This window comes from Dendropsophus ebraccatus, chromosome 2 (assembly GCF_027789765.1).
Source record: "Dendropsophus ebraccatus isolate aDenEbr1 chromosome 2, aDenEbr1.pat, whole genome shotgun sequence".
NCBI classification, from domain to species: domain Eukaryota; kingdom Metazoa; phylum Chordata; class Amphibia; order Anura; family Hylidae; genus Dendropsophus; species Dendropsophus ebraccatus.
In genome coordinates this window covers 106,264,637-106,290,720 of record NC_091455.1, presented here as the reverse complement: position 1 = coordinate 106,290,720, position 26,084 = coordinate 106,264,637, and the positions used below count along the sequence as shown (strand labels likewise).

At 40.6% G+C, this 26,084-nt stretch overlaps 1 protein-coding gene across 1 annotated transcript in view; it reads left to right on the top strand.

The window, feature by feature from the left end:
• Window positions 1-20,997, top strand: part of LOC138783435 (cadherin-6-like) — a 265,406-nt gene extending 244,409 nt beyond the window's left edge. The window contains exons 10-12 of the mRNA XM_069958138.1: window positions 109-226; window positions 327-578; window positions 19,311-20,997. Of these exons, the coding sequence (XP_069814239.1) occupies window positions 109-226; window positions 327-578; window positions 19,311-19,801 (861 nt within the window). The 3' untranslated portion in view covers window positions 19,802-20,997. The remainder of the gene's footprint in view (window positions 1-108; window positions 227-326; window positions 579-19,310) is intronic.
• The last annotated feature ends 5,087 nt before the right edge of the window (window positions 20,998-26,084 follow it).

Below are 26,084 nucleotides of genomic sequence, written 5' to 3'. Positions count from 1 at the left end.
TGAAATAACTGTGGTCATCGAATAGCACAATTTCTCTGTTATGAACTGTCCCAAGGATCCTCCCACTCCTGTTATTATATTCACCTATATGATTTTGTTTCTTTGCAGATAATACACACAGTAAGCGCAATTGATAAGGATGATTCTTATAGTGGACTTCAGTTTTCATATGCGCTAGCTAATCCAGCTACACATAGTACAAACTTTACAGTCAGGGATAACAGAGGTAACTAAATGTCTGTGTGTGTATGTGTGTGTGTGTGTGTGTGTGTGTATCTGCATGCATATAAAACTCCTGATCTAATATTGTTCACTTTGGATTTTAGATAACACAGCTAGCATCTACACAAGGAGGAATGGATACAGCCGTCATGAGATGAATACGTACTTACTGCCAGTGGTTATTTCAGATTATGGGTATCCTGTACAAAGTAGCACTGGCACTCTGACTATCCGGGTTTGTGCCTGTGACCACAAGGGTAACATGCAGTCTTGTACAGCTGAAGCTCTAAGCCATCCCACTGGATTAAGCACAGGAGCCCTCATTGCCATACTCCTCTGCATAATTATACTGCTAGGTAAGTAAAATTATTTATAGAACCTATTTTTAAGTACTCCTTAGGGAATGCTGAAATTATAGAATGATTTTTCTGCAGATATGGTGGAATTCTTTGGTAGAGTAAGGAACCATCAGCTCTTTGGCCACCTCTTTGCCTGTGGCCTTCAAAACTTGGCACAGGCCGGAATAAACCAATAGTCAAAGCTGCTCTGTTTATAGTGGAAAACTTTTACTGCATGGAGACACCTGAGGTGGCGGGTTAACTATGCATAAGCCACTAAGGGGACACTTTAGGTGTGCTAGGGCCCTATAACTGTGTAAGTGGGCACTAAGTGGGCATTGGTTCTTTGTGGAAATCACTAAAAGGGCAGATTATCAGTGTTAGGGCTCTGTTTCTGAGGGAAAACTTAGAAGAGGCCACTGTTACTGGGTGGAGGCATATTGGGGCACTATTACTCTACTGGGCACAAAGATAATCACTAATACTGTGTTGGACATTATTTTAGGGAGTGACCATAGTTCTCAGCCCAATGGAGGCAGCAACAGACACAGGATGGTCAGAATGAGCCAAAGGCATTTTCCTGCAAGTTCTGCAGAGGGGAATTGTGACTGGAAAAAGTCTTTGTGCGGGCTTAGGCAGAAACAGATAAAAAAGAAAGTAAATGCCTCTAATCAGTTAAGACATCAGGTGTGAGTTACTGTCATTTTAATTCACTTTGACATGTTGCAAAAGTTAAGATCACTTAGGGCCTTAGTGCTGAGGCCCCCTCAGCATATTCTGTTGAAAAGTACATAGCCTGCACTGCCTGTTTTTTCTCCTCCAACAGTTGTGCCTAAATAGGCAGGGTAACCTGTACAGTACAACAGTTTTTATTGCACAGAGAATGTGGCTTCTGGGACATGGGGATAAAGGATCTCAATTTCCCTTCCAGAAAAGAATCTTACTTAATAACCAGCAGCTACATCCTCTAAATATAGGGGCAAGTACAGTGTGCTACAGTGTGGCCATAGCTCTTAAACTGTACACTGTTACTATATTAATCTTTTTGTCTTTTAAAATATTTATACAATATGTAAAAATTGAAATACTGTATCAGTGCAGCTAGGGAATATAGATTATGATATAGGGGGATATTTATTAAGTCCAGCGGGTTTTTTTGTGCTAAGCTTAAAAATGTCCCCATATCCCTGATGCTTTGCTGATATATGAAGAGGTGCATAAATCCCGCACCAGTGTGCCAACTCAGACCTGCCATAGGTTCCTTATCATTTTTGTGTGAGAAAAATGAGAAATCCAGTGGACCCAAAGTCTGTGTCCCGTTACACCCCCCTCCTCCCTGACCCTCTGGGGCTACCGGCGTAAAATGCCCAGATGTGAAAATGTATTCGCAAAACAGGCATTTGCGAATAAATGTATTCGCATCTGCCCATTTTACTCCCCAAAATATAACTTTTTAAGTTGATAAATCTCCCCCCTAGTCTTCAAATAATGTTTCTTATGTCATCATCATCATGTTTCTTATGTCAGTCAATACTAGAGACTGCAATCAGGCTTCTCCCGAAAAAAAAAAAAAAATGTATTGTTCTTTCCACCTAGTGTACAGTATATATACCAGGGTGTACTTCCCCCTTGAAACATGTATATTGAGTACTTGAGCTGACAGAATATAAGTGACGCTGGAGTAAACTCTCTTCCTATCTGTCAGGGACACATCTTTTGTGCAGTCTTCATCATTTCATCAATAAGTGTTTCTTCTAAAGTGTAAGTTCATGTGGCAGATAATAATAGTACGTGTTGTAAGAGTAGAGCTGCACTCATTGTTTTCTACAATGCTTATTGACCATGGCTATGTTGTAGAAAGCTCTCAACCTTAGCATTGATTCCTGAAGTATACATTGTACAGTTGAGTATTCCTGTGTCTTTTTGTATATGCATCTGTCACTCGTAACATATTTTCTCTACTTATAATAAATACAAATGCTGTTTACAAATATTTTCAAGCTATTTATAAAAAGAAATGTTTGAGCATTACACATGTAGCAATTATATTAATGTAGAGTTTGTTGAAAAAACTAATTGTCTATTGACAAACCCCCTCCTGTAATTCTTAGTGCGTTATGCATTTTATTGTCTTTCCACAAAATTGCTATTTCTGTATTGGAAGGATTTCTTTTATTATATGTGTATTTGATTTATTTATGGTGCTGTTAAAATAGAAGCCGGAAAACAGAGTGTTACCTTTGCTATGGGTTGTGTGTGGTGTCGTTGCTCAGCTACATTGAAGTGAATGGGGCTGAGCTAAAATACCAAAACCTAACCTGGGGGATAAAGGAGAATTGGTTGTGATGAAAAAAGGTCATTTTTTTTTAATCCCATGCAAGCTTTTTACTGTTTGCATTTCCTCTAACTGCAGTAATTGCATACAGATGCATTCTATAAGATATTCATTCAGTCTTCCGGGTTAAGGAATTTCCACCAACTACTTTATTTCGACACGTTGATAGGATACTTGCAAATTGCAAATATATGCTACATAGAGGAGGATGACTTCAAATGCAAATAATCCTAATTGAATACAATGAGAATGAAAACAAAAACTGATCAAAAAAGAAGACTTTCCAGTTCTGTTTCACTGCAGAACATTACATGCTGAATATTGATTCTCTGGCTATGATATTCTTTTTTTTTTACGCCCTTCAATATAGTCAATACACTTGATATTTACTAAAAGTGACATGATAAGCAGCACTTTTCTATACTTCACAATTGGCATTAGTTTTTACCTACACTTAGTGCACAGCCTTAATCTGCCAGATCAATGTTGCTTTATTTTCTTAGGACGATATAACCAGCAAAGCAAGTCAATAATAATTTTCTGCTACAATTTTCGTTTCTGTCCAGTGTGCTCACTTCTTTCTTACATTCCCTTTGCTGCTATTAACAGCCTGTACACATTACGCAGCTTTCTTTCTAAGTGAAAATCAAGACATGTGATTGGCGGATTAGATACTGACTTGTAATGGGCCCTTTGATCTCCCAGTCACTTGCTCCTGATCTAGGCTTTGACAGGAAAGAACTAAAAATATGTGCTCGCTGTCGACTGGAGGAAAAGAAATCAAAGCGCTGATCACATTAAACTATGAATGTAAAGGACATGAAATGACAATGCAAGTCAGGACTTTTTTAGACTTTTTTCTTTTTGTTTACGAAAATGTACCAGTCCAGGACTACTGTGCCTAGCAACGAATTGTTTCCTAAAACTCAAGTGCAAGCATACTATGTCACAACTCCATAATATTCAGTTCTCTAAGTAAACCAGGGAAGCTCAGTGATATGATGCCCAAATATTTCATAGAGATGTAAACATGATTCCTTCATACATATTAGTCCTTGTTCTCAATGAGCCAAATGATCTCATTTATCTTTTTAAGGTATATACCTACAAGGACTGATTTTTAGTAGACCAATTAACCTAAATGTGCTTTGAGTAATGACATTGAACAAAAGTATCCATTGGGAACCTGTTATTACAGGTGAACTGTACCATACAGATGTTTACCTGACAAGAAATAACAGGGCAAGATAGATGTCCCTCCAATAGTGTACTTATGATTAAATCTATGTCCTCTTCAGAAGCCTTAATATGCTAGAACATCATCTACTTAACTGAGACATAACCACTTAGGTTCAATGCACAGTGATATTGCACTGTTATGTACAACCCCCAATGAACTGCTGAAGCCTTGGAATACAGAAATGTATTTTTTGACAAGTACTTTCACTAAGAAATCAAATTTCCTTAGAAATATAAGGCTAACCATTCAAGGCATGATCCATTGGCCATGCGTAGCTAGAAATGGGAAAGAAGGTTTTAAAGAAACATTAAAAAATAGAAGACACTGAAAGAGAAAAGTCAATTCTTTATTAATATCCTCCTTTTTATTGATTTTATTCCATCCTCTACTATGGTCATGTTCTATCCCATATTGCAGGTAAATTGAGAAAGAAAATCAAGTACCTCTCTTCTTATGGTACTGTGTCTGCCCCATCCTCCTAGTACACAGGAACATTCAGCATGGGCAAGCAATCCTGTGTCCTATATGGGGAGGTGGGGGAGGATGAGCTGCAGCCAGAAAGATTTTCCATCATTCCCAACCTTTATGACAGCAGGCATCATCTGTTGTTGGTCATTCGGGAGAACTGTACAACGTGTCAAAAAAGAAAGTGCATTGAAAACAAAATCAAGTAACTCTCTTCTTATGGTACTGTGTCTAGCTTGCTGTAAAAGGACACCATTTGATCTGCAATAAGAGATTAATTCCAAGCCTTCCTCCTTAAGGTGACCATACACCTTCAATAACTGTTATCTTCCCCTCGGGGCCCCATCCCAACAGTACACAGGAACATTCGGCATGGGTGAGGAATCCTGTGTTCTCTATGGGGAAGGGGTTTTACGCCACAGCCAGAGTTCTGGCTGCAGCTTATCTCTCCCAGCTTTTCTCTCCCAGAACAAAGTGGATTTTCCAACACTCCTAACCCCTATCTTCACAGACATCATCTGTCAGTGGTTCATGAGAACTCAGTATTTTGGAACCGGCTGTTATTTGCCGGCTGTTATACCGGCTGTTATTTGCCATTAAATGGCAGCCATCCACTTAGTTTCAACAGCGTATGAACATAGTCTTTCTGGGTTTTCAATCCATTCCTGGTTTTGGTTCCAAAATTCTGAGGAAAAATACTGTGCAGGAACAATAGCCTGACAGAAGAGTGGGCATTAGTGCACACATTGGCTCAAAACCCTGTCAGTGCACACAACGGAGTGTACGGCTCTGGCCACACGCTCCATTTTGTGCTGTGGGGAGTTCTGATGCGTGCGTGCACTGATGGACCTGCATCAGAACTCAGTGGCGCTAAGGATCATCCGGCCGGTACTCCAGTACCGGCTCGGATGATCTTTTCTAAGACCGGAAGTTCTGTGACCCGGCCGGGTCATGGAACGGCCGGTCTCATACTACTTGTGACCATAGCCATATACTGTATATAGAAAATTACTTTTTGACATGCTGAAAGAGAGTGATCGGCTGATAAGTAGATGAGCGATGTTTACTTCACACCCCTTTTTTGCCAAAATGTTGCATGTGGTGTGAATAAGATCTATAGTTTACATTGTTTTCTCCAGCATTTTTATGCTTTTTATTTTACAATTTTTTTATTCCCCCTAGGGGACAATTAACCCTTTGAGGACCAAGACCAAAATGACCCAGTGGACCTCGCCAATTTTAATTTTTGCGTTTTCGTTTTTTCCTCCTCCGCTTCTAAGAGTTCTAGCACTTTCATTTTTCCATTTACAGGGCCATGTAAGGCCTTGTTTTTTTACATGAGTAGTTGTACTTTGTAATCGCCACAAAATATATGATGGAACCCCCAAATTATTATTTATGAAAATATAAATTATTGACATTGGAAAAAAAATGCAATATGTTACTTTTGGAGGGTTCCTGTGTCTACATAATGTCCTATATGGTAAAAGTGACATGATACCATTATCCTATAGGTCAGTCCAAACACAACCATTTGCAAGTTTACACAGATTCTCTGTTATATATTTTTTTTATGAAATCCTTTTTTTTTTTTGCAATTAATTTTTAATAGAATGGACCTTTTGTGACACTTATAACTGTTTTAGTTTTTCACCTACGGGGCTGTATGGGGTGTCATTTTTTGTGCCATGATCTCTAGTTTTTACTAATAACAAATTTGTATAGCTCAGACATTTGGATCACTTTTTATTAATTTTTTTTATGTATAATGTAACAAAAAATCAGTAATCCTGGCACTTTTTTCCCTCTTTTCGTTTACGCCGTTCACTGTACGGGATGCCGATTGTTACATTTTAATAGATCTGACAATTACTCATGCTACAGTTTATTTATTTTTTTAAATGTTTTATTTATATAATGGGATAGGGGGGTTATTTTAATCTTTATTGGAGGAGGGGCTTTGGGGTATTTTTTTTTTTTTAAATCATTTTTCCTTTTATGTTTTTTACACACTTTTAGTCCTCTTGGGGGACTTTTACATGCAATCTTTAGATTGCATACACTGATAGTTGCTATGACATGCTATTGCATTGATCAGTGTGGCAGACTCAATGAGCAAAGCGCTGATTAGACCACACGGAGGAAGGTAAGAGACCTCTGGCGATCCGTAAAAGCGATCAGCGGGGGTCACGATCAGTAAGTGACAGGGGCTTCACTGCGGGCGTCCCATCATCAATTAAGGGGTTAATGACAGGCTGCAGCGCGATTGGTGCAACCTGTCATTAACGGTGAGGGCCTGGCCGCTGACTGCAGCCGGCCACCACCTGCTATGAAGCACCCATTACGTAGAGTTACGTCAAGGGACGTCTGGTGACAGACATCCATGACCTAACTGTATGTTCAGGGTCGTCTAGGGGTTAAAAGCATGCATTCGATCGGCAATAGGCAAAATATACCAACAGAGCAGTCATGACAGACATTGAGGCCTAGCAGGTTGGCACCCCAGAATTACATTGCAGGGTTGCCAGTCGGACCACCAATGATGAGGATGAAAACTATTTAGATGTTGCAGTCAATTCCTACTGCGTCATCTAAACAGGTAAATGGCAGACATTGTAGTGACTCCCGATGTCAGTCATTACCAAAGGGTGCAGACAGCAACAAGCACCCGACAGGTATCGCGTGGACCCAGCTCCTGAGACCCTCTTACTCGATTACCCAATCCATTCTCTAAGTCTACATCACGGGTCTGGAAGAGGGTAAAATCAGTAGTACTACAGAAAGTCCCAATGGAGCCCCAACTCAGTAAGACTTCTGCTTATGTTTATTCTACTACTGGACAAAATTAGAGCAGACTATTTAGAATTAGGAAGTTAGGGTATGTTCATGTCATGGATTTTTCATGTAGATTGTGTATGAAGTACCATTTAAAATCTGCTAACATGCTGTCTCTCTTTTATTTTCATTGGTTGCACTTTTTTTTTTTTTTTTTTTTCTGCTCCTTATTGGTTTCTTATCCACATTGCAGAAAGAAAATACATGATACATATTGAGCTATAGTCTGTGTAGGAAATTTGGCAGATTACCACATGTGGAATAGCCCCATTTATTACAGCTTTTTCACATATAGATATGTACCAAAATAAACTGCACATCCGTGCCAGAAATCTGTGCCTCAGAATCTGCCACTGATTCTACCGCAAATCTGTGTCTGACTTTCCCTTCAGAGAAAATAGTGTACAAATAATGTAGCTTCCCAGTTTTATGCAGTAAGACTTGTCACTGAATTCCATTGAGAAGCACTTCATAATCATAGCTGGCAATAACTCATGCAGTGTGTAAATCATGTACAGATGAGCCTCGTGTCGGCCTCGGAAAAAAACAAAAGTAGGACTGCTGTACATAATTACATGATTATTAGGAAGAAGCGAGACCTTTCCCTTGAGTTTACCGCCTTCACAAAAGGACAATAAAAATGCCTATTCTGTATTAATACATCTCTTATATTTTGAGAAATGACTATGTTAGTGGGGAATAATGTACTATTAATTAAATAGTCTAAATTCAGAGACACCATAAAATTATCTCCCAAGAAGCCATTTATTTGCACTAGCAGGAAGGAAGAGCAATTCATTTCCTTGGTTTAAGACTTAATTGCTATAACAGCTTCATGATTATTTTGGCTTTAACCATTGTATTCGACAGGTAATGTGTTTTTCTGTGCTCTAAGGTTTACGTGCAATTTTAAGCATAATATAAAATAGTTTCATCATCTTCACAAGGGCTCTAGGCATGTTGATAAAATGATTGCGGGTTTGAAACCCAAACTTTCCTTCATGTTGTTGTTTGCCCTTTATGTTTTGGAATTAGCATGTTGGTAGTTTATTTGCCAGCTGTGGTAGATGCTTCCATTATTCGTAACAGTTTTTCCTTTTTTTTGCATTTTGAACATAAACTCAGGAGTGGGACACATTAATATGAAATACAAAGGCAAGGGCACAATTGTTCATAGTGACATGTTTCTCTATGCTTCAGCTGGTGATTTTACAGCATGCATATATTGATTTTATTAGGCAGTATTTCTATCATATCTTTTTTTCTGCTCTGTTTCAGAAGATGCCATGGCATATGCAGTAGTGAAGTTTATAAAATAGATGATACAAATAGCATATATTAGAATTCTGACATGTCTCTTCATTTGCTGGTAGGCTCAGCACACATCCCTCGGGTTCTCAGACCCTTATTATTGTAATTGAAGCAGCAGTCCCTCTCTGGGTGTACTAACTGTTAATTATGTTAGCGTGCGCCTGTGATGGCTGCATAAAAAAAGAAGCATTAGGGACAGTGTTGGGCAAACAGATACTAGGGTAATGGCGCTCTGCCAGCGCTGCTAATATTTTAATTTCAAAAACTCATTTCTCTGGTGAATTAAAAGCAGAACTGAATGGCATAAAACAAAATTTATACTGTGCAGCCAAGAAAACAGAGGATGTAAAGGAAGATATCACATGAATTACTAAGTGCCATCTTTGTCATAAGCAAGAGAGATTAGCTATTCTTCCATGACAATAAAAAAAAAACATAGGGACTTGGCACAAACTGCCAGCCAGTTACACATAACAGCAGAACAATAAAGCCTGGTCCATGTGAGATCTTTACTAATTCTGCTCCAATAAAATGAGCAGAGAGAGATGCAAATGAGAGTATGCAGCACTTTCAAAGTGATTCGATTAAATAATTAGCATTGTTTAGCCACTCGATAGAGGGGGAAAAGGCTACTTGAATTCCAATTATTTTGTGAATGACTGTCGAGATAACATCAAGCACAGCCTATCAATGATCGCTCTGGGAATGCTTACCAGGATGGACATTTGCAGTGCTCTGTCCCAAATCACATTATCTGCTGTAATTGTCTCTCTTTACTCGCTTCTTTCATTGATAACATTATATCTGATTCAGCACTGCAACATTTACCAGTGGGTTATTAGTTTAATATGTACTTTCATGTATAGATATATTCATTCTGAACAGCATCAATGTAAATCGTTCACATTACCATACTTGTAAGGTTTATTCTTGTATCTTCCCCTTATCATTACTACAATAATAACCTATAGAATTGGCTTAGTGCATGTTGTCATTTGAGCTACTTTGTTCCATATGCCTATCGAGAGTGGACATAAGATGTTTATAGCTATATTAAGGTTTGTTTTTTTTCATGTGTCCCATCCATTAATGACCTACATATGGAAGGATTGATTCCTATAACAATCCAAGTCCTAAGCAGCCCTTTAACACACTGCTACATATTTAATGACATGGGGAAGCCACAGGAGCATCGTGAACATGGAGGTCTTCAATTTGATTAGTTATTTTATAGCATATAAAGCCTTAGGCATGGCATTACCATATTTGTTATTATCAACATATCCCACTGACTGTGTGTTCTGGCCATTACAATTATATGTATGTGTCAATTTTGCTCTCCATGTTCCCAGCATTAATGCGTATATAGTGCGGAGAAGCAGTGATACTTATTCATGGCCATGTAAGTAATATAATAGGTGAATCTGGACAAATATTTTAGTATGCATAGTCTTAAAGTTAATCACCTAGATTACTCATTAGAGTCAGATACTAATACCATATACTGTGTTTTTTTATTTGTCATAGATTATTATGGGGGCAGACATCTTGCCTGAGCTATTTCAACAGCTTTTAGAGATGTACTTTAAATCAAGCCTAATGTACACTACCGTTCAAAAGTTTGGGGTCACCCAAACAATTTTGTGTTTTCCATGAAAAGTCACACTTCTTCACCACCATACGTTGTGAAATGAATAGAAAATAGAGTCAAGACATTGACAAGGTTAGAAATAATGATTTGTATTTGAAATAACATTGTTTTTACATCAAACTTTGCTTTCGTCAAAGAATCTTCCTTTTGCAGCAATTCCAGCATTGCACACCTTTGGCGTTCTAGCTGTTAATCTGTTAAGGGAAGCTGGAGAAATTGCACCCCGCGCTTCTAGAAGCAGCTCCCACAAGTTGGATTGGTTGGATGGGCACTTCTGGCGTACCATACAGTCAAGCTGCGCCCACAACAGCTCAATGGGGTTCAGATATGGTGACTGCGCTGATCACTCCATTACCGATAGAATACCAGCTGCCTGCTTCTGCTGTAAATAGTTCTTGCACAATTTGGAGGTGTGTTTAGGGTCATTGTCCTGTTGTAGGATGAAATTGGCTCCAATCAAGCGCTGTCCACTGGGTATGGCATGGCGTTGCAAAATTGAGTGATAGCCTTCCTTATTCAGAATCCCTTTTACCCTGTACAAATCTCCCACCTTACCAGCACCAAAGCAACTGCAGACCATCACATTACCTCCACCATGCTTAACAGATGGCGTCAGGCATTCTTCCAGCATCTTTTCATTTGTTCTGCGTCTCACAAACGTTCTTTCTTGTGATCCAAACACCTCAAACTTGGATTCATCCGTCCACAACACTTTTTTCCAGTCTTCATCTGTCCAATGTCTGTGTTCTTTTGCCCATCTTAATCTTTTTCTTTTATTGGCCAGTCTCAGATATGGCTTTTTCTATGCCACTCTGCCCTGAAGCCCAAAATCCCGCAGCCACCTCTTCACTGTAGATGTTGACACTGGTGTTTTGCGGGTACTATTTAATGAAGATGCCAGTTGGGGACCTGTGAGGCGTCTGTTTCTTAAACTAGAGACTCTAATGTGCTTATCTTCTTGCTTAGTTGTGCAACGCGGCCTCCCACTTAGAGCCTGTTTGTGCTGTCCTTTGAAGGGAGTAGTACACACCGTTGTAGGAAATCTTCAATTTCTTAGCAATTTCTCGCATGGAATAGCCTTCATTTCTAAGAACAAGAATAGACTGTCGAGTTTCAGATGAAAGTTCTCTTTTTCTGGCCATTTTGAGCGTTTAATTGATCCCACAAATGTGATGCTCCAGAAACACAATCTGCTCAAAGGAAGGTCAGTTTTGTAGCTTCTGTAACGAGCTAGACTGTTTTCAGATGTGTGAACATGATTGCACAAGGGTTTTCTAATCATCAGTTAGCCTTCTGAGCCAATGAGCAAACACATGGTACCATTAGAACACTGGAGTGATAGTTGCTGGAAATGGGCCTCTATACACCTATGTAGATATTGCACCAAAAACCAGACATTTGCAGCTAGAATAGTCATTTACCACATTAGCAATGTATAGAGTGTATTTAAAGTTAGGACTAGTTTAAAGTTATCTTCATTGAAAAGTACAGTGCTTTTCCTTTAAAAATAAGGACATTTCAATGTGACCCCAAACTTTTGAACGGTAGAGTACATAGACACAAAAGACTGTCCAGACCCTATTTACTAAAGTAGGAATGTTAACTAGGCATGCTCTGTAAGCTATGCAATGGTAATTCCTGGTGGAGGTTGACCTACTGAGCTTTACCTATTGTCTTGTCTATTTACTGGTATCACTTTTCACTGTAATCCTCTTTGTTATGTTAAAGGATTTATCCAGGATTAGGAAAACATGGTTGTCTTCTTCAAAAAAACACAATTTTTGGGGTATGGTTTTGCTATTGTTGTAAAACCACACTCAAACTGTAGACAAGAGTGGTGCTGTTTCTCGAAGAAAGTGACCATGTTTATCTAAGCCTTGATAACCCCTTTACAGAGGACACCGATGGAAAGTGATCTGTATAGAACATATCCAGGTTTCAGGATTACTTTCTATTATAGATAGTACAAAAGTGGAAAATAAGAAAATGCCACCAAAGATCCTTAAAACATACTGTATGTGTAACATAAAGGAACGTGGTCTAAACAATAGGTCAATCTATTAAAGCAGGGGTCCCCAAACTTTTTACACAGGGGGCCAGTTCACTGTCCCCAAGACCGTCGGAGGGCCGGCCGGACTATAAAAAAAAACAAAAAAAACCTATAATCAAATCCTAATGCAAAATGCCACAATCACCACCCCCAAAGTAAAAGCATCCCTCTTTCCTTTCACTTCTCACCCAGCCCCCACTCAACCCCTCACTCCCCCTTCATCCCCTCAACCAGCCCCCTCACTTATCCTTCACCCCCTCAACCAGCCCCTCACTCCCCCTTCACACCCTCAATAAGCCCCCCTCACCCCCTTTCAACTCCCCCCTCACTCCCCCTTCCCACGCTCTAGCAGCCCCCCCCCCCCCCACCACCTGCTTGGAGGAGGCAGCTCTGTCAGAATGACAGTGAGGCAAGCCAAGCTCACGCACGTCCCACTGCGGCATTCCGAGACAAGTGACGTCATGCTGCGGGACGTGCATGAGCAACGTAACGCTTTGCTTTGCTTTGCTGAACAAGGGCCCGGGGATGATGGCGGCATGGATGCGGGGCAGGGTCAGGGATAGGCGGCGGCGGAGTTTGGCTGCAGCTGGCGTGATCCGGAAGGGGGAGCTCTTTTATTGGGGATCAGTAAGAGCAGTCCTCTCACTGACCACAAATGAAAGTTGTCTCTTCTTGAAGTGAGGCGGGGGCCGGATAAATGGCCTCAGGGGGCCGCATGCGGCCCGCGGGCCTTAGTTTGGGGACCCCTGTATTAAAGTGTAGAAAATCATCAGGATAATGGGAAATAATTACACGTAGTTACCTTTCCTATAGTTGTTGACTTAAAGATACTGGAACAATTTAACCATAGATTTTATGTTGCCTTCTCCAACAAATATAGGGTTTTTTTTTAAGCCAGAAAGCTAAAAAATTATTGGGAAGGTCTTTACATCAGTGGCCAAGCTTAGGATGGAATCGCAAAACACTTTTCAAATAGCATTTTTACATTTACACTTTTACATGTAGTGTGTGGCATTCTTTTCAGACATCTTTCTATAGACTCCGGTATAGGAGAAAAAACACCTAAAATACAAATCAAAATTTTCTTTATTGGAAAAAAAAACTTTAGAAATTGCTTGTAAATAAACAGTGCATTTTTGCATGCCACAAAAAATGTCCAAAAGAAACACAAAGCACTTTTTGGAAACTGCCACTGCAGTTTTTCCTGCAGTATTTAAAACCTGAGTTACAAATAGATCCAGCAGGAAAAAGAAGAGTGAATCCTTCCTTTATATTTCCCATACTTTTTGAGTCCACTTTTGGCTTTGGCTAAAAAAAACTAAATGGAAAACTGCCACAACTGGCAGCAATTTTCTAAATGGCAATGGTTCGAATTATTATAATGTTTTATTTGCAAACTTAGAGTTGACAGTCTTCAAATGCGCCAGATGGATCAATGTGAAGCAAAATGTCACATCTAATAACTCTTTACTTGAGGTTTAACCAGTTATTCATTTTTAAGTACACAGATTTTTAAGCCAGATTTTGTCACAGTGTTGTGTCTTAGGTCACACCTGTTTTAACTAAGGCTACACCCCTTATTGGACCCAGTGGAAGAGTGTTACATAAATGGATAATACATCTAGAGAAATATTCTGTCTGTGTCACTGGCAAAATATGACTTTTGTACTGAACACCATAAGGGGAGATTTATCAAAGGGTGTAAAATATACACTGATGTAAACTGCCTATAGCAGCCAATCACAGCTCAGCTCTGAAAGAGGAGCTGTGATTGGCTGCTGTGGGCAGTTTTAAACCAGTGTGTAATTTATAATCTGGGACCATATTTTTGAAGCCCCTGAGCCACTTATTTTGACACTTTTTCATATAGTATTCTTTGTAGACTTAATTTACCCCAACTAAAGATTAGTTTTACTTTTAAAGGGATACTCTAATCAGCAGCCCTTTTTTGGCAATGCTTGTGGAGGGGGTAAATGAAAACAGTAACATCCACTAACCTTCACGGCTCCAGTACTCTTCTTCCTTTCTGGTCCCTGGTGTATGTCCGCTTCCTGGTCTTGGGACGTGATGTGGCAGACCCGCTTAGCCATTCAGCAGCTGTAACAGTGTCTTGCCTCTGCCACTGAATGGCTGAGTGGGCCTGTTGTCTCACATTTCAAATCCTGTCTCAAGACCAGTTAACGGCCAGACATCGGAGACCAGAGTGGCCAAATGGGGGCGGCAACACTTGAGCTGGAGAGGTAAGTGGATATTATTTTTTTCATCCACCCCTTCCCTGGGCATTGCTCAAAAAGGGGTCCTGGCCGGACTACCCATTAAATTTTATCCTTTTGGTAACAGCTTACAAAAAAAAAACTAATCAAGAAAAAACTCCTACGTAGGCTCAGATTGGGGCTCTGATTTCATTACAAAAAAGTTGACAGTTACTTGAGCCATTATGAGAAATCTGTTCAGAAAGATTGCACTTAAATGAGATAGTGTATTTGATTGTGAAATTATATATAACATATTGTATTTCCCTTGTGTTATGTAATATAACAAACCTTGGGAAGAGAACCAGAAATTAACCTTGCTGGGAATATCTCCAAATGACTCTGGAACTTTGATCACAGATAAATATATTTGTCTGTAGAAATGAACCACACAGGATACACCTCTGCTTCTTTTCTTTACATTGTTCACACTAATTTCTTTGGATTTACAGTAAGGGATCATTTAAGTACAACTATGTAATTATACTATAGTCTATTTTAAGTCTCTCGTACAGTTCCTTCAATCAATGTGCCTATTTAAGTATGATAGGACAATTATGCTGCGGCACTCAGACCATTAGTCATTCTTTTTCCGTTCAGATAAAAGCAGCTGAAATGCAGCTCTGTTGGTAAAATCTTGGCCACTTTCCTTTTCTTTGCATCTCTATTTGAAATCTTTGATACGGAAAAAGAAGAATAAAGAATTATATATTAATTGGAAGGAAATGTAGAAGTATGTATTCATATAAGTTGTTAGTGATGTAATGGTAACGTGCTAAGTGGAGTACACAAGAAATAAAGCATTTTGCCTCCTCATCTAGTTGTATTCTGTAAGACAAGGGGTCTACAGAGATTGCAGTAATTGGGGCTTAAGTACTGCAACATTGTGTTAGTACCCCAACATAGCAGAGAGATGTTCTGTACTTGTTAACATGTAATAAGCAGCATTTAGGAGAAAACCTAGCACTAGCAGACATTACCTATGATGTCATAGTCAGGGATGTAGCTATAGCAGTTACAGTGGTTGCAGCTGTGACCAGGTCCATAAATCACTGCCTTATGTTGCCTAATCAACAACATAACCTCTAGGTCACCCGACCTATCTCTTAAAGGGGTATTCCCTAAAAAAATGTTTTGCATTAATATGTTGCCCACCCGTAGCTTTCCATCTTTCCAATATCAATTTATTATGGATTCTGCACAGTTTTCCTGTTATCTAGATGCACTCACCCCCACCAATGCATAGAATCATCAGCTCTCAGTCCAACCTGACACGCTCCCTGCTCCTGGCCCGCACCCTCCGAGACGGCATCACGTACCCTCCTACTCTTCAATGGGCCGGGTTAGGCTTCTAACCCAGCCAATCTGAAGTGAAGGAGGAGACTGCCAGCGGTGGCTGCTGTTAGAGAGGGAGACAGTGATCAGTGCAGCTGTCACTGTCTCCCTCTCTAACAGCAGCCATCCCTGTCACCTGTACCGTGTGCCCCCCACCCCCTGACGGTGACCCCTCACTCGCGGCACCCCTGTCACCCGCAGCATTCCCCCCGCCCCCGGTCACTCCATCAACACCGTCTCAGCTCACTGACGACACCCCCCCCCACCCCCGCTGGGCTCATCCACAGCACCTTTAGTCACCCGCGGCGGCTGACATCCCCCCGGATCCACCGGACACTGACGGTGGTGGCTGCTGTTAGAGAGGCAGTGATCAGTGCAGCTGTCACTGTCTCCCTCTATAACAGCAGCCACCCCAGTCACCGGTACCGTATGCCCCCCCCAGCCCCAGAACTCACCCCCTGACACTGACCCCTCACTCGCGGCACCCGTGTAACCCACGGCACCGTCTCAGTTTACTGACGGCAACCCCCCCCCCGCGCGCGGGGCTCATCTACGGCACCTTTAGTCCCCGCACCCCCAGACTCTTCCGACACACCTCCTGTCACCCGCGGCCCACCACACCCGCCGCTTGCTTGAACCCGTCCCCGGATCAGTCGCTGTGCCGCGGGTGACTCCTTCTCCACTGTCACCCGCGGCTCGCTCACCAGCGGCACCCCTGCTTCCCCCCCGCTGGGATGAATTGCGCCACCCATCCGTCACCCGGGGCTCACTGCCACTCACGCTGCTCGTCCGCACTAACAGCATCTTCGATTATCAGCGGCACCTCCCCTGCTTGGATTAATTGCGGCACCCGTCGGTCACACGCTGCTCACTTGCGCCTCTCGGTAAGGTCACCACCACCCCTCCCCCCAGTGGGCTCAATCGCGGCACCGGCACCATCTCGCCATCTCAGCTCTACTACACCATCACCACCATCTCAGCTCTGCTACACCATCTCACCTCTGCTACACCATCGCCACCATCTCAGCTCTGCTACACCATCTCACCATCTCAGCTCTGCTACACCATCGCCACCATCTCAGCTCTGCTACACCATCTCAGCTCTGCTACACCATCTCAGCTCTGCTACGCCATTACCATCTCAACTCTGCTGCACCATCATCACCATCTCATCATCATCATCAGGCATAAGCATTGCATGATGGGAAATGTAGTTTCCTATCTTGATAATAGACCATGTTTTAGAAATACCTGTAACTCAGGAACGGTAGCAGGTAGAAAGACAGGAGACGGCTCAAAATACTCAGGGGGGCTTGGTGAGTTAGACCAGCTAGGAGCATAACTTTTTTTTGCTCTTGGGGAGAATACCCCTTTAAGCATTTTTTAAGCATTAAGCATTATTTAATGGCCCAGTGAACTTGACTGAGAAAGTTATATTATATAATTTTGCTTTGTGTTGTATCTTAATCTTGCTGATAATTCATTTTTCCAATCCAAATATTTTTGAAAGGTAATTTCCATGCACTTTTAGGCTATGTTCCTATGTTTCAGTAAACAATGGCCATTCCTTTTATTTAACCCTTTAAGGACGGGGCCAATTTTCATTTTTGCGTTTTTAGTTTTTCCTCCTTGTGTTTAAAAGGCCATAGCACTTGCATTTTTCCACCTAGAAACCCACATGAGCCCTTATTTTTTGTGTCACTAATTGTACTTTGCAATGACAGACTGAATCTTTGCATAAAGTACACTGCAAAACCAGAAAAAAATTCAAAGTGTGGTGAAATTGAACAAAAAAAAACGCATTTATTTTATTTGGGGGGACTGTGTTTTTACGCCATTCGCCCTGGGGTAAAACTGACTTATTATGCATGTTCCTCAAGTCGTTATGATTAAAATGATATATAACATGTATAACTTTTCTTGTATCTGATGGCCGGTAAAAAATTCAAACCATTGTTAACAAATATATGTTCCTTAAAATCGCTCCATTCCCAGGCTTAAAGCGCTTTTATCCTTTGGTCTATGGGGCTGTGTCAGGTGTCATTTTTTGCGCCATGATGTTTACTTTCTATCGGTACCTTGATTGTGCATATACTGTACGAATTTTTGATCGTTTTAATTAAATTTTTTCTTGATTAAATGCAACCAAAAATGCGCAACTTTGCACTTTGGGATTTTTTTGCGCTTACGTCATTTACCGTGTGAGATCAGGAATGTGATAAATTAATAGTTCGGACGATTACGCACGCGGCGATAGCAAACATGTTTATTTATTTATTTACTTTTATTTAAAACCTAGGAAAAGGGGGGTGATTCAGACTTTTATTAGGGGAGGGGGCTTTTTACTTATAACAATACTTCTAGTATATACACTTTAAACTCTCACTGAGATCTTTGCTGTATACTTATACAGCAAAGATCAATGAGATCGGCACTCATTTGCTTTCGGCTGCTGCAGCCGAAAACAAACGAGTGCCGAGCCGGGGACGGAGCCATCTTGGAGAGGTCCCCGGCCGGCAGCAGGTACGGAGATCGCTCCTCCGGGACAACGTCCCAGAGGAGCGATCTCACCCACTAGACACCAGGGAAGTGCTGCGTCCGGCGCTCTGATCACCTCTTACGGGCGCATGACGTACGGGTATGCGTCCTTAAGAGGTTAAAAGAACGGCCATTCTTTTCTATCTGCGATCTTTTCCGTTAAGGTTAATGCAAAGTGTTGGCGATTGTACAGTGTACACACACTGCAGAGAACAATGGCCATTGGTCGCCAGCAGCCGTACAAATAGCGTTCATGTAAATTTTTTGTGGCTGGTGTTGCGTGAACATTATTTTAACTTGTTCACACACAGTACTTTTCTTTTTGCAATGTCAGCCCTAGGAACATGCTAAACAATGGCTATTTTTTTACACTCAAAACAACTAACATTGTTTTGAGTGCCGGACAATAGCTGTTGTTAGTACCTCATGGGAACAGAACCTTAATCAGTTGTGCTCAGTCTATAGGTGCAACTCCATGTTTGAGCATAACAGAAATGCACTAGTGAAGACTCCATGGCCTAGTGCCTACCTGGTGGAGCCTCCAAAGATACTGTAGTGGTAGAGGAAGACCAGTTGCCATTTGGTAAGGTTTAATGAGGTTAACCAGACACAGTCTCTAGAAATTTGTCTCTTTAATGCCACTTGATCATTTGGTTGGTTTAGACACAATATAAGCTATATCTTATACATATACATATGCACCATTTTAAAAATAAATGTCTTTTAATTTTCTTTCAGTGACAGTGGTTCTATTTGCTGCTCTAAGACGACAGAGAAAGAAAGAGCCATTGATAGTATCTAAGGAAGATATTAGAGACAATATTGTGAGTTACAATGATGAAGGCGGTGGAGAGGAAGACACTCAGGCTTTTGATATTGGTACCTTAAGGAATCCAGAAGCCATAGAGGACAACAAACTACGAAGGGATATTGTTCCAGAAACATTGTTTTTCCCACGTCGAACTCCAGCGGCCAGAGATAACACTGATGTCAGAGATTTCATTAACCAAAGGTTGAAGGAAAACGATCTTGATCCAACAGCACCTCCCTATGACTCCTTAGCAACTTACGCATATGAAGGAAACGGTTCTGTGGCAGAATCTCTCAGCTCTTTGGAATCTGTCACTACAGATGGAGACCAGGACTACGACTACCTAAGTGACTGGGGGCCACGTTTTAAAAAACTAGCAGATATGTACAGTGGTGCGGACAGTGACAAAGACTCTTAATATATTGCCTTTTTTTGGATTTCCAATTTTTGGAAAAGTAAACAGCATTTAAAAATGAGGAGTAGCTATGTCCATGGCTCTCTGTTTGGGCCATCTGCTCATCCAATTGTTTAATATTTGAAAATCGTGCAGATTTATTGTCAGAAACTTTTTATAGTACAATTTATGAGCTTCCAAGAGGCATTTTTTCATTTGTTGCTTTGCTTTTTTTATATTACCACATTTTAGTCAGCCCTTTTTATCTAATCTGTTATATAGACACTATGAGTGGGAGGGGAGCAATATTTGTACACAGTCTACTCGCATTAATATACCTACTGTTTCCATTGTTATAGATAGTCACATGGTTTTTTTGTGCACCATTTGCCCTTATACCCACTGAATGTTATATTGTTATGATGTGGGGATTTTGAAGTATAAATATTAAAGGTTAGGATATATGACTTTGGATCCACTGCCTTACCCTAGTAAACAAAAGGTATGTAAGTATATAAGGAAAGGAAGTGCAAGTGGATCTGATATATAAAGCTTTTTTTACCTTGTAATGGTGGGAAGAATATTAGCACTCATCAATTTTGCAAGCATCACTTTTGACATTTTGGTGTCTGCTGGTTTGGAAAAGTAGACACACATGAACTTTTTCACATTCTGATATTTCCATATCTAAACGACTAAAGAAAAAAAAGGAAGAAAAAAAAAAAGATTTCCCCCCTTTACTGTCTGTGAGAAGACAATACCAGCTGTCAAGTGTAAAACTTTGTGAAGTACAAAAATAGGTTGACATTGTCTCTGTTCAGAACATTGCAGAAAGTGTTTAGAAGAATTCTATACAAGTGTAACAAGATTCCCATAACTCCAGGAAGTTTCACATTAAAATGCAAGAATAGGCAAGAACATTATCTACCTTCTTATTGTTTTAGGTGCGATAGCAGTAGAGGTTCTGTAAGAAGCTTAACACTATACATACTGTAATTTGTATACACAAAAAAAAAATACTAAATATTCTTGCTGTATGATTTAATGTGCTGAAAAATGACACCTCTTGGACAGGTATATTGTCAAGAATGTTTCAAGGTCTGGGATGTAAGCAGTTTATACTACCATAAAAGAGACCATGTTATCTTCTGATCAGTGTTAAGTTCAAATATTTGGTATTATTTCAGTGTAATATTTTTGTTTAATTTAAATAATTATAAAGCCGTTGTTTTTCTATAAAGTGTCTGTTTACTTGAAACCGAGAACAGGATTTATGAGCAAAGTGGGTAATTTACAGTGGGTAATCTACCTACACATTTGTGCGCCTCTAGCTAGTAGTTTAAAGTTATAAAAGATTCAGCAAGCATATTAATGAATCATGTGTACCACTGCTTTCAACCAGGATACCTTGGTTAGGGGTTCCCACAAAGACAACAGCAGCTGACTGTGCTATTATTTTTAAAGTAAGGACAGAAATCTTTTTCTGTACAGGCATCAACAAATCTTGCCTGAAATATAAAAATTTCCTGAACCCTAACCTTCTTTGGGATAAAAATGAGAGAAGGGGGTTCTCAAATGTTTATGATAGAGTCTAATGCATTCATCGTAAAAGACCTCCGAATCTAAAACGGAAATGCTGCCTCTACTAGTGTGCATGAACATTTGCACACTTCTATGCAATATTAGGTTCCTATTACATGGTTTGATATGTGCTGTAAAAAAAGCGTCAATCTCAAAGATGAGTGATTTTTTTTTAACGGCTTTGACTGAATGATTGGTGGATCATGTTTCTGACCCTTTGCTTTAATAATTTGTTATTCACTGGCCATTATAACATGGCGAGATGTGTGGCCATGGAAAAATGTCAAAAAGAAGCAACCAGTGCTTGCTCATTAAACGGCTGATCACCATCCCTATTACCCAGGGAGATGTTAGCCAATAATCCTCTGTAATAGAAACCTTAGGCCTTATGTACAAGCCCATATTTTGGAATCCTTTTCTACAGAGTCATTGCAGGGCATAAAAGTATCTGGGACTTCCCTGTACCTCCGTAGGCCTCCAATTCTATTTGAAGGCATGGGGATTCCACCCAAAAAGTTGTGGCATGTTTCTGATGCAAGCCATATAATACAGGTATTTTCACCTAGAATAATTGCTCCCAGGGAAGAATACCTCTTCCATATGGCACCAATGGAACATTTTATGGAAACACATGGAATCTGTGAGCTGCTGTACAGGCTTCTGCTCACAGCTTTGCCATTTGTATAAGGCCTTAGTCAACACTCCATTGTATTTACGAATGGGTAAACAAATGTCATGATTTCATAACATAGGGACAGGCATGAAGTTTTCAAAGTTGTGTTCCCAGAGCTGGAGCAGTCTGGAGCTGGTGGGTACTTCTGCCCAAAATACAGCCGCACTTACAAGAGATATGTGTGATGTTGCGGACCCTGACCATCCGCCAATGATTGCACTGTGCATTCAATGACAGGTGGGAAGGGTCCACAATACCTCTTGTGGCACATGGCTGTATTCCAGCCAGAAATACAGCCTGCTCTGGTGCCAGGGACAGCCCACTGAAAACAGTGGGGGAGATTTATCAAACTGGTACAAAGTAGAACTGGCTCAGTTGCCCCTAGCAACCAATCTGATTGGTTGCTAGGGGGAACTGAGCCAATTCTACTTTAAACCAGTTTGTTAAATCTCCCCAGATGTGCTTATTTTCAAACTGATCATCATGCTTAAAAGTGTCCATTTGTGTCGGTTTGACAAGTTTCCATCAGTATCCATTTTTTTAACATTAACATTAACAAACTTTGGGACTTTCTCATTTTTCTGTCCTATCAAAAAACAGGATCCTGACAGGTCAGTGTTTTGTACAGTGTACACCAACAGCGACAGGATACCGCAGGATAGGCATCCTAGAGCATCACTTTGTTTGCCAACTAGTTTTTTTCTTAATAAAAAGGGAAGGTAATCGTAAATAGCGTTCAGTTGCTTCCTGCTAAAAATAAAAAAACAAACATTTTTTAAATGAAAGAAACTGGATGTTAAAGCATGTGGTTTAAATGTCACCTTACTCCATTTTGCAGATAACCTTCTGGGTCAGATTTTCATGCACATTTGGTGTGATGCAACAATTCAAAAAAAGGTAAAAAATTGTTACAGCTAAAGTTATATATATATATATATATATATATATATATATACATATATATATATATATATATATATATATATATATATATCTTTATATTCTTATATATCTGCAGTCATCCCGTTGAAGGACTGTAACACAGATGTAATAAGGTGGCCATATCTTCACAGAGACTCAGTTGTAATCAGTGGTGCAAATAAGGGGCCCAATAACAAATATTTAGATGGGGCACACTCCATCATGAAGAGTATGTGAGTTCAAGAGCAGTGTTGAGCGAGCATGCTCACTTGGGGTGCTTTTTAAATATTCACTCTACTATACTGGGAAAAAAAATCATATGCAATAGTAACATAAAAAAAAGTTTTTAAATTAGATGCCTGCTCTTTGTGCCTTCTCTCTCAGCTCCATGTCATGTGACTGAGACATTCACATAATGTAAGTCTATGGGGCTGTCTTGCCCCCATGAAGACACAGAGCGGGGCGAAAGATGTACTTCTACAGACCACAACCAATAAAAACTTTTGATGTCTCTCTGTGCCGAGATGTTTGTGAATATTTTTTTGGGATCACCCCCCGCTTGCGGCCATGCACATCTCCACTGGTTCCATAGGCTTCATTCTATGGTTTGGCAGATTTCAATGTCCGCCCGAATAATGAGCAGGTTCATTCTTCAGACGGACATCAGAATCTGCTAAACCATAGAATGAAGCCTATGGGACCAGCAGAAATGCGCGCGGCCACAAGCAGGGGCAAGCTGCGGATGATCCGCCAGGGTTCCATAGTGTGAATATACCCATACAGGGAAGATACCTCATTCCTTGCATCTTTTACCATGGAAAGTGTCTGTAGTCTCCTTGTTTATTAAATGCAGTGTCGGACTGGGGTACCTTGGGCCAACCAGGGAAATTGATTCTTGGGGCCCACCCTACATACACAGACATAATCAGCGCCAAACCTTTCATGTTAATACAGCGACTTTGCATAGAGATGTGTATGTGACCAGCTATGCTATGGCAGTGCCAGTAACCTGTACAGTCTTTACTGATTTATGCAGTTGCGGTAAAACAGGATTATTTATGTAGAAACTTAACTGAAATTCCAACAATATTGATGCAAAAACACATGAAAAATGTCATGTGTGAACACAGCCTTAGAAACAAAGACGATGAAGGAGAAAATGACCATCTAGTCTGCTCTTCTATTACAATCTCCAGCAAAGAAGACCAATGACGGTTTATTCTAGCCTCACCACAAGGTGTTGGGCTTGAATAAGACTTTTAAGGACCTTCATGAAAGGCATATCAGTGGTCATTAAAGCATTAAAGGGGTACTCCGGTAAAAAAAAAAATGAAATCTGTCAGAAGTTATGGATCAGTAAATTACTAAATTACTTTGATTTAAATATCTCCAGTCTTCTAGTACTTATCAGCCGCTGTATGTCCTGCAGGAAGTGGTGTATTCTCTCCAGTCTGAAACAGTGCTCTCTGCTGTCACCTCTGTCCATGTCAGGAACTGTCCAGAGCAGCAACAAATCTCCATAGGAAACCTCTCCTGCTCTGGACAGTTCTTGACATGGACAGAGGTGGCAGCAGAGAGCACTGTGTCAGGAGAGAATACACCACTTCCTGCAGGACATACAGCAGCTGATAAGTATAGGAAGACTGGAGATTTTTAATTAGAAGTGATTTACAAATTTATGTATCTCCCTCACACCAGTTAATTTGAAAAAAAAAAAAATTTCACCGGAACACCGCTTTCATCAGAATATCCCCGCCGGATAGTCTTTATCTCTGTTGAATTGTGATTCAGGCACACTCGTGTAAGCCCGCATCCGAATTTCCTGATGCACACAATGGAGCGTGCAGCCGAAGCCGCACGCTCCATTGTGTACACTAACAGGTTCTCTGCGGCCGCTATTCTATGGGGGAGATTTATCAAACATGGTGTAAAGTGAAACTGGCTCAGTTGCCCCCAGCAACCAATCAGATTCCACCTTTCATTTTCCAAAGAGTCTGTGAGGAATGAAAGGTGCAATCTGATTGGTTGCTAGGGGCAACTGAGCCAGTTTCACTTTACACTATGTTTAAAAAATTTCCCCTATAGTGTGTATACACTCTGGCCGTGATTTCATAGAAGGCAGCACTATGTAAGTTTTGTATTAATCACGGCCGTTGTTGCAAATTGGAAACAACGGCTGTGATTAATATGAAACTTACGTAGTGTGAACATAGCCTTAGGGTGCGTTCACACCTACAGGATCTGCAGCAGATCTGCAGCAGATTTGATGCTGTGTTCAGTTATTTAAATGAAATTTGCTGCAGAAAATCAGCTGCAGATCCTGTGTATTCTGCCATTGTATACATGTACTAAGAAAAGAGAGAGAACACCATAAGGCGAACATGGCGTATTACTGCAGAATAAATGTGTGCAAGTGGCTAAACTTGCTGCTCACCTTGAGCGGTCATGCTACAAGCCCAACACTGCCAGTTGGTTTGTACACCTTTATGCCATCTTTATGCCATCCCTTTCAGAACCAGGAGACTCAGTACAATCATTCAGCAGCAGAGACTGCACCAAAGTAGTAAAAAATCTTGTGGCTTTATTCACTCCCTCTTGTGTGATGTTTGGGTGTACTCTAGCCTTTCTCAGGGCTAAAACCGAAATATCGCGCTAGAGGGTGTGAAGAAAGCCACAAGATTTTTTTTTTTACTACTTTGGTGCAGTCTCTGCTGCTGCTTTTTTTAACTGTGTCTGGAGGGTGTGCAGTCAGATGAGGGGGCATTATACTACCAGTCTCCGATACTGCTGCGGCTGCTGCTTATATCTTTATTTTTTGAGTTGGTGTAATAGATGAGAAGAAGTTCGCACTCTAGAGGTCCCAGTTGTGCAGGAGATTCGTGAGATTTAGGCGCTGATCAGCTGATTCAGGTTTCTCACATCAAAGATGATAGGAGTTGTAGTAGACATAAAAGTAAGACTTTAAATGGGTTATGCAGTGCTACAAAAACATGGCCACTTTCCCCCTACTGTTGTCTCCAGTTTGGGTGGGGTTTTGAAACGCAGTTTCATTGAAGTAAATGGAGCTTAATTGCAAACCACACCTGAACTGGAGACAACAGTAGGGGGCAAAGTGGCCATGTTTTTGTAGCG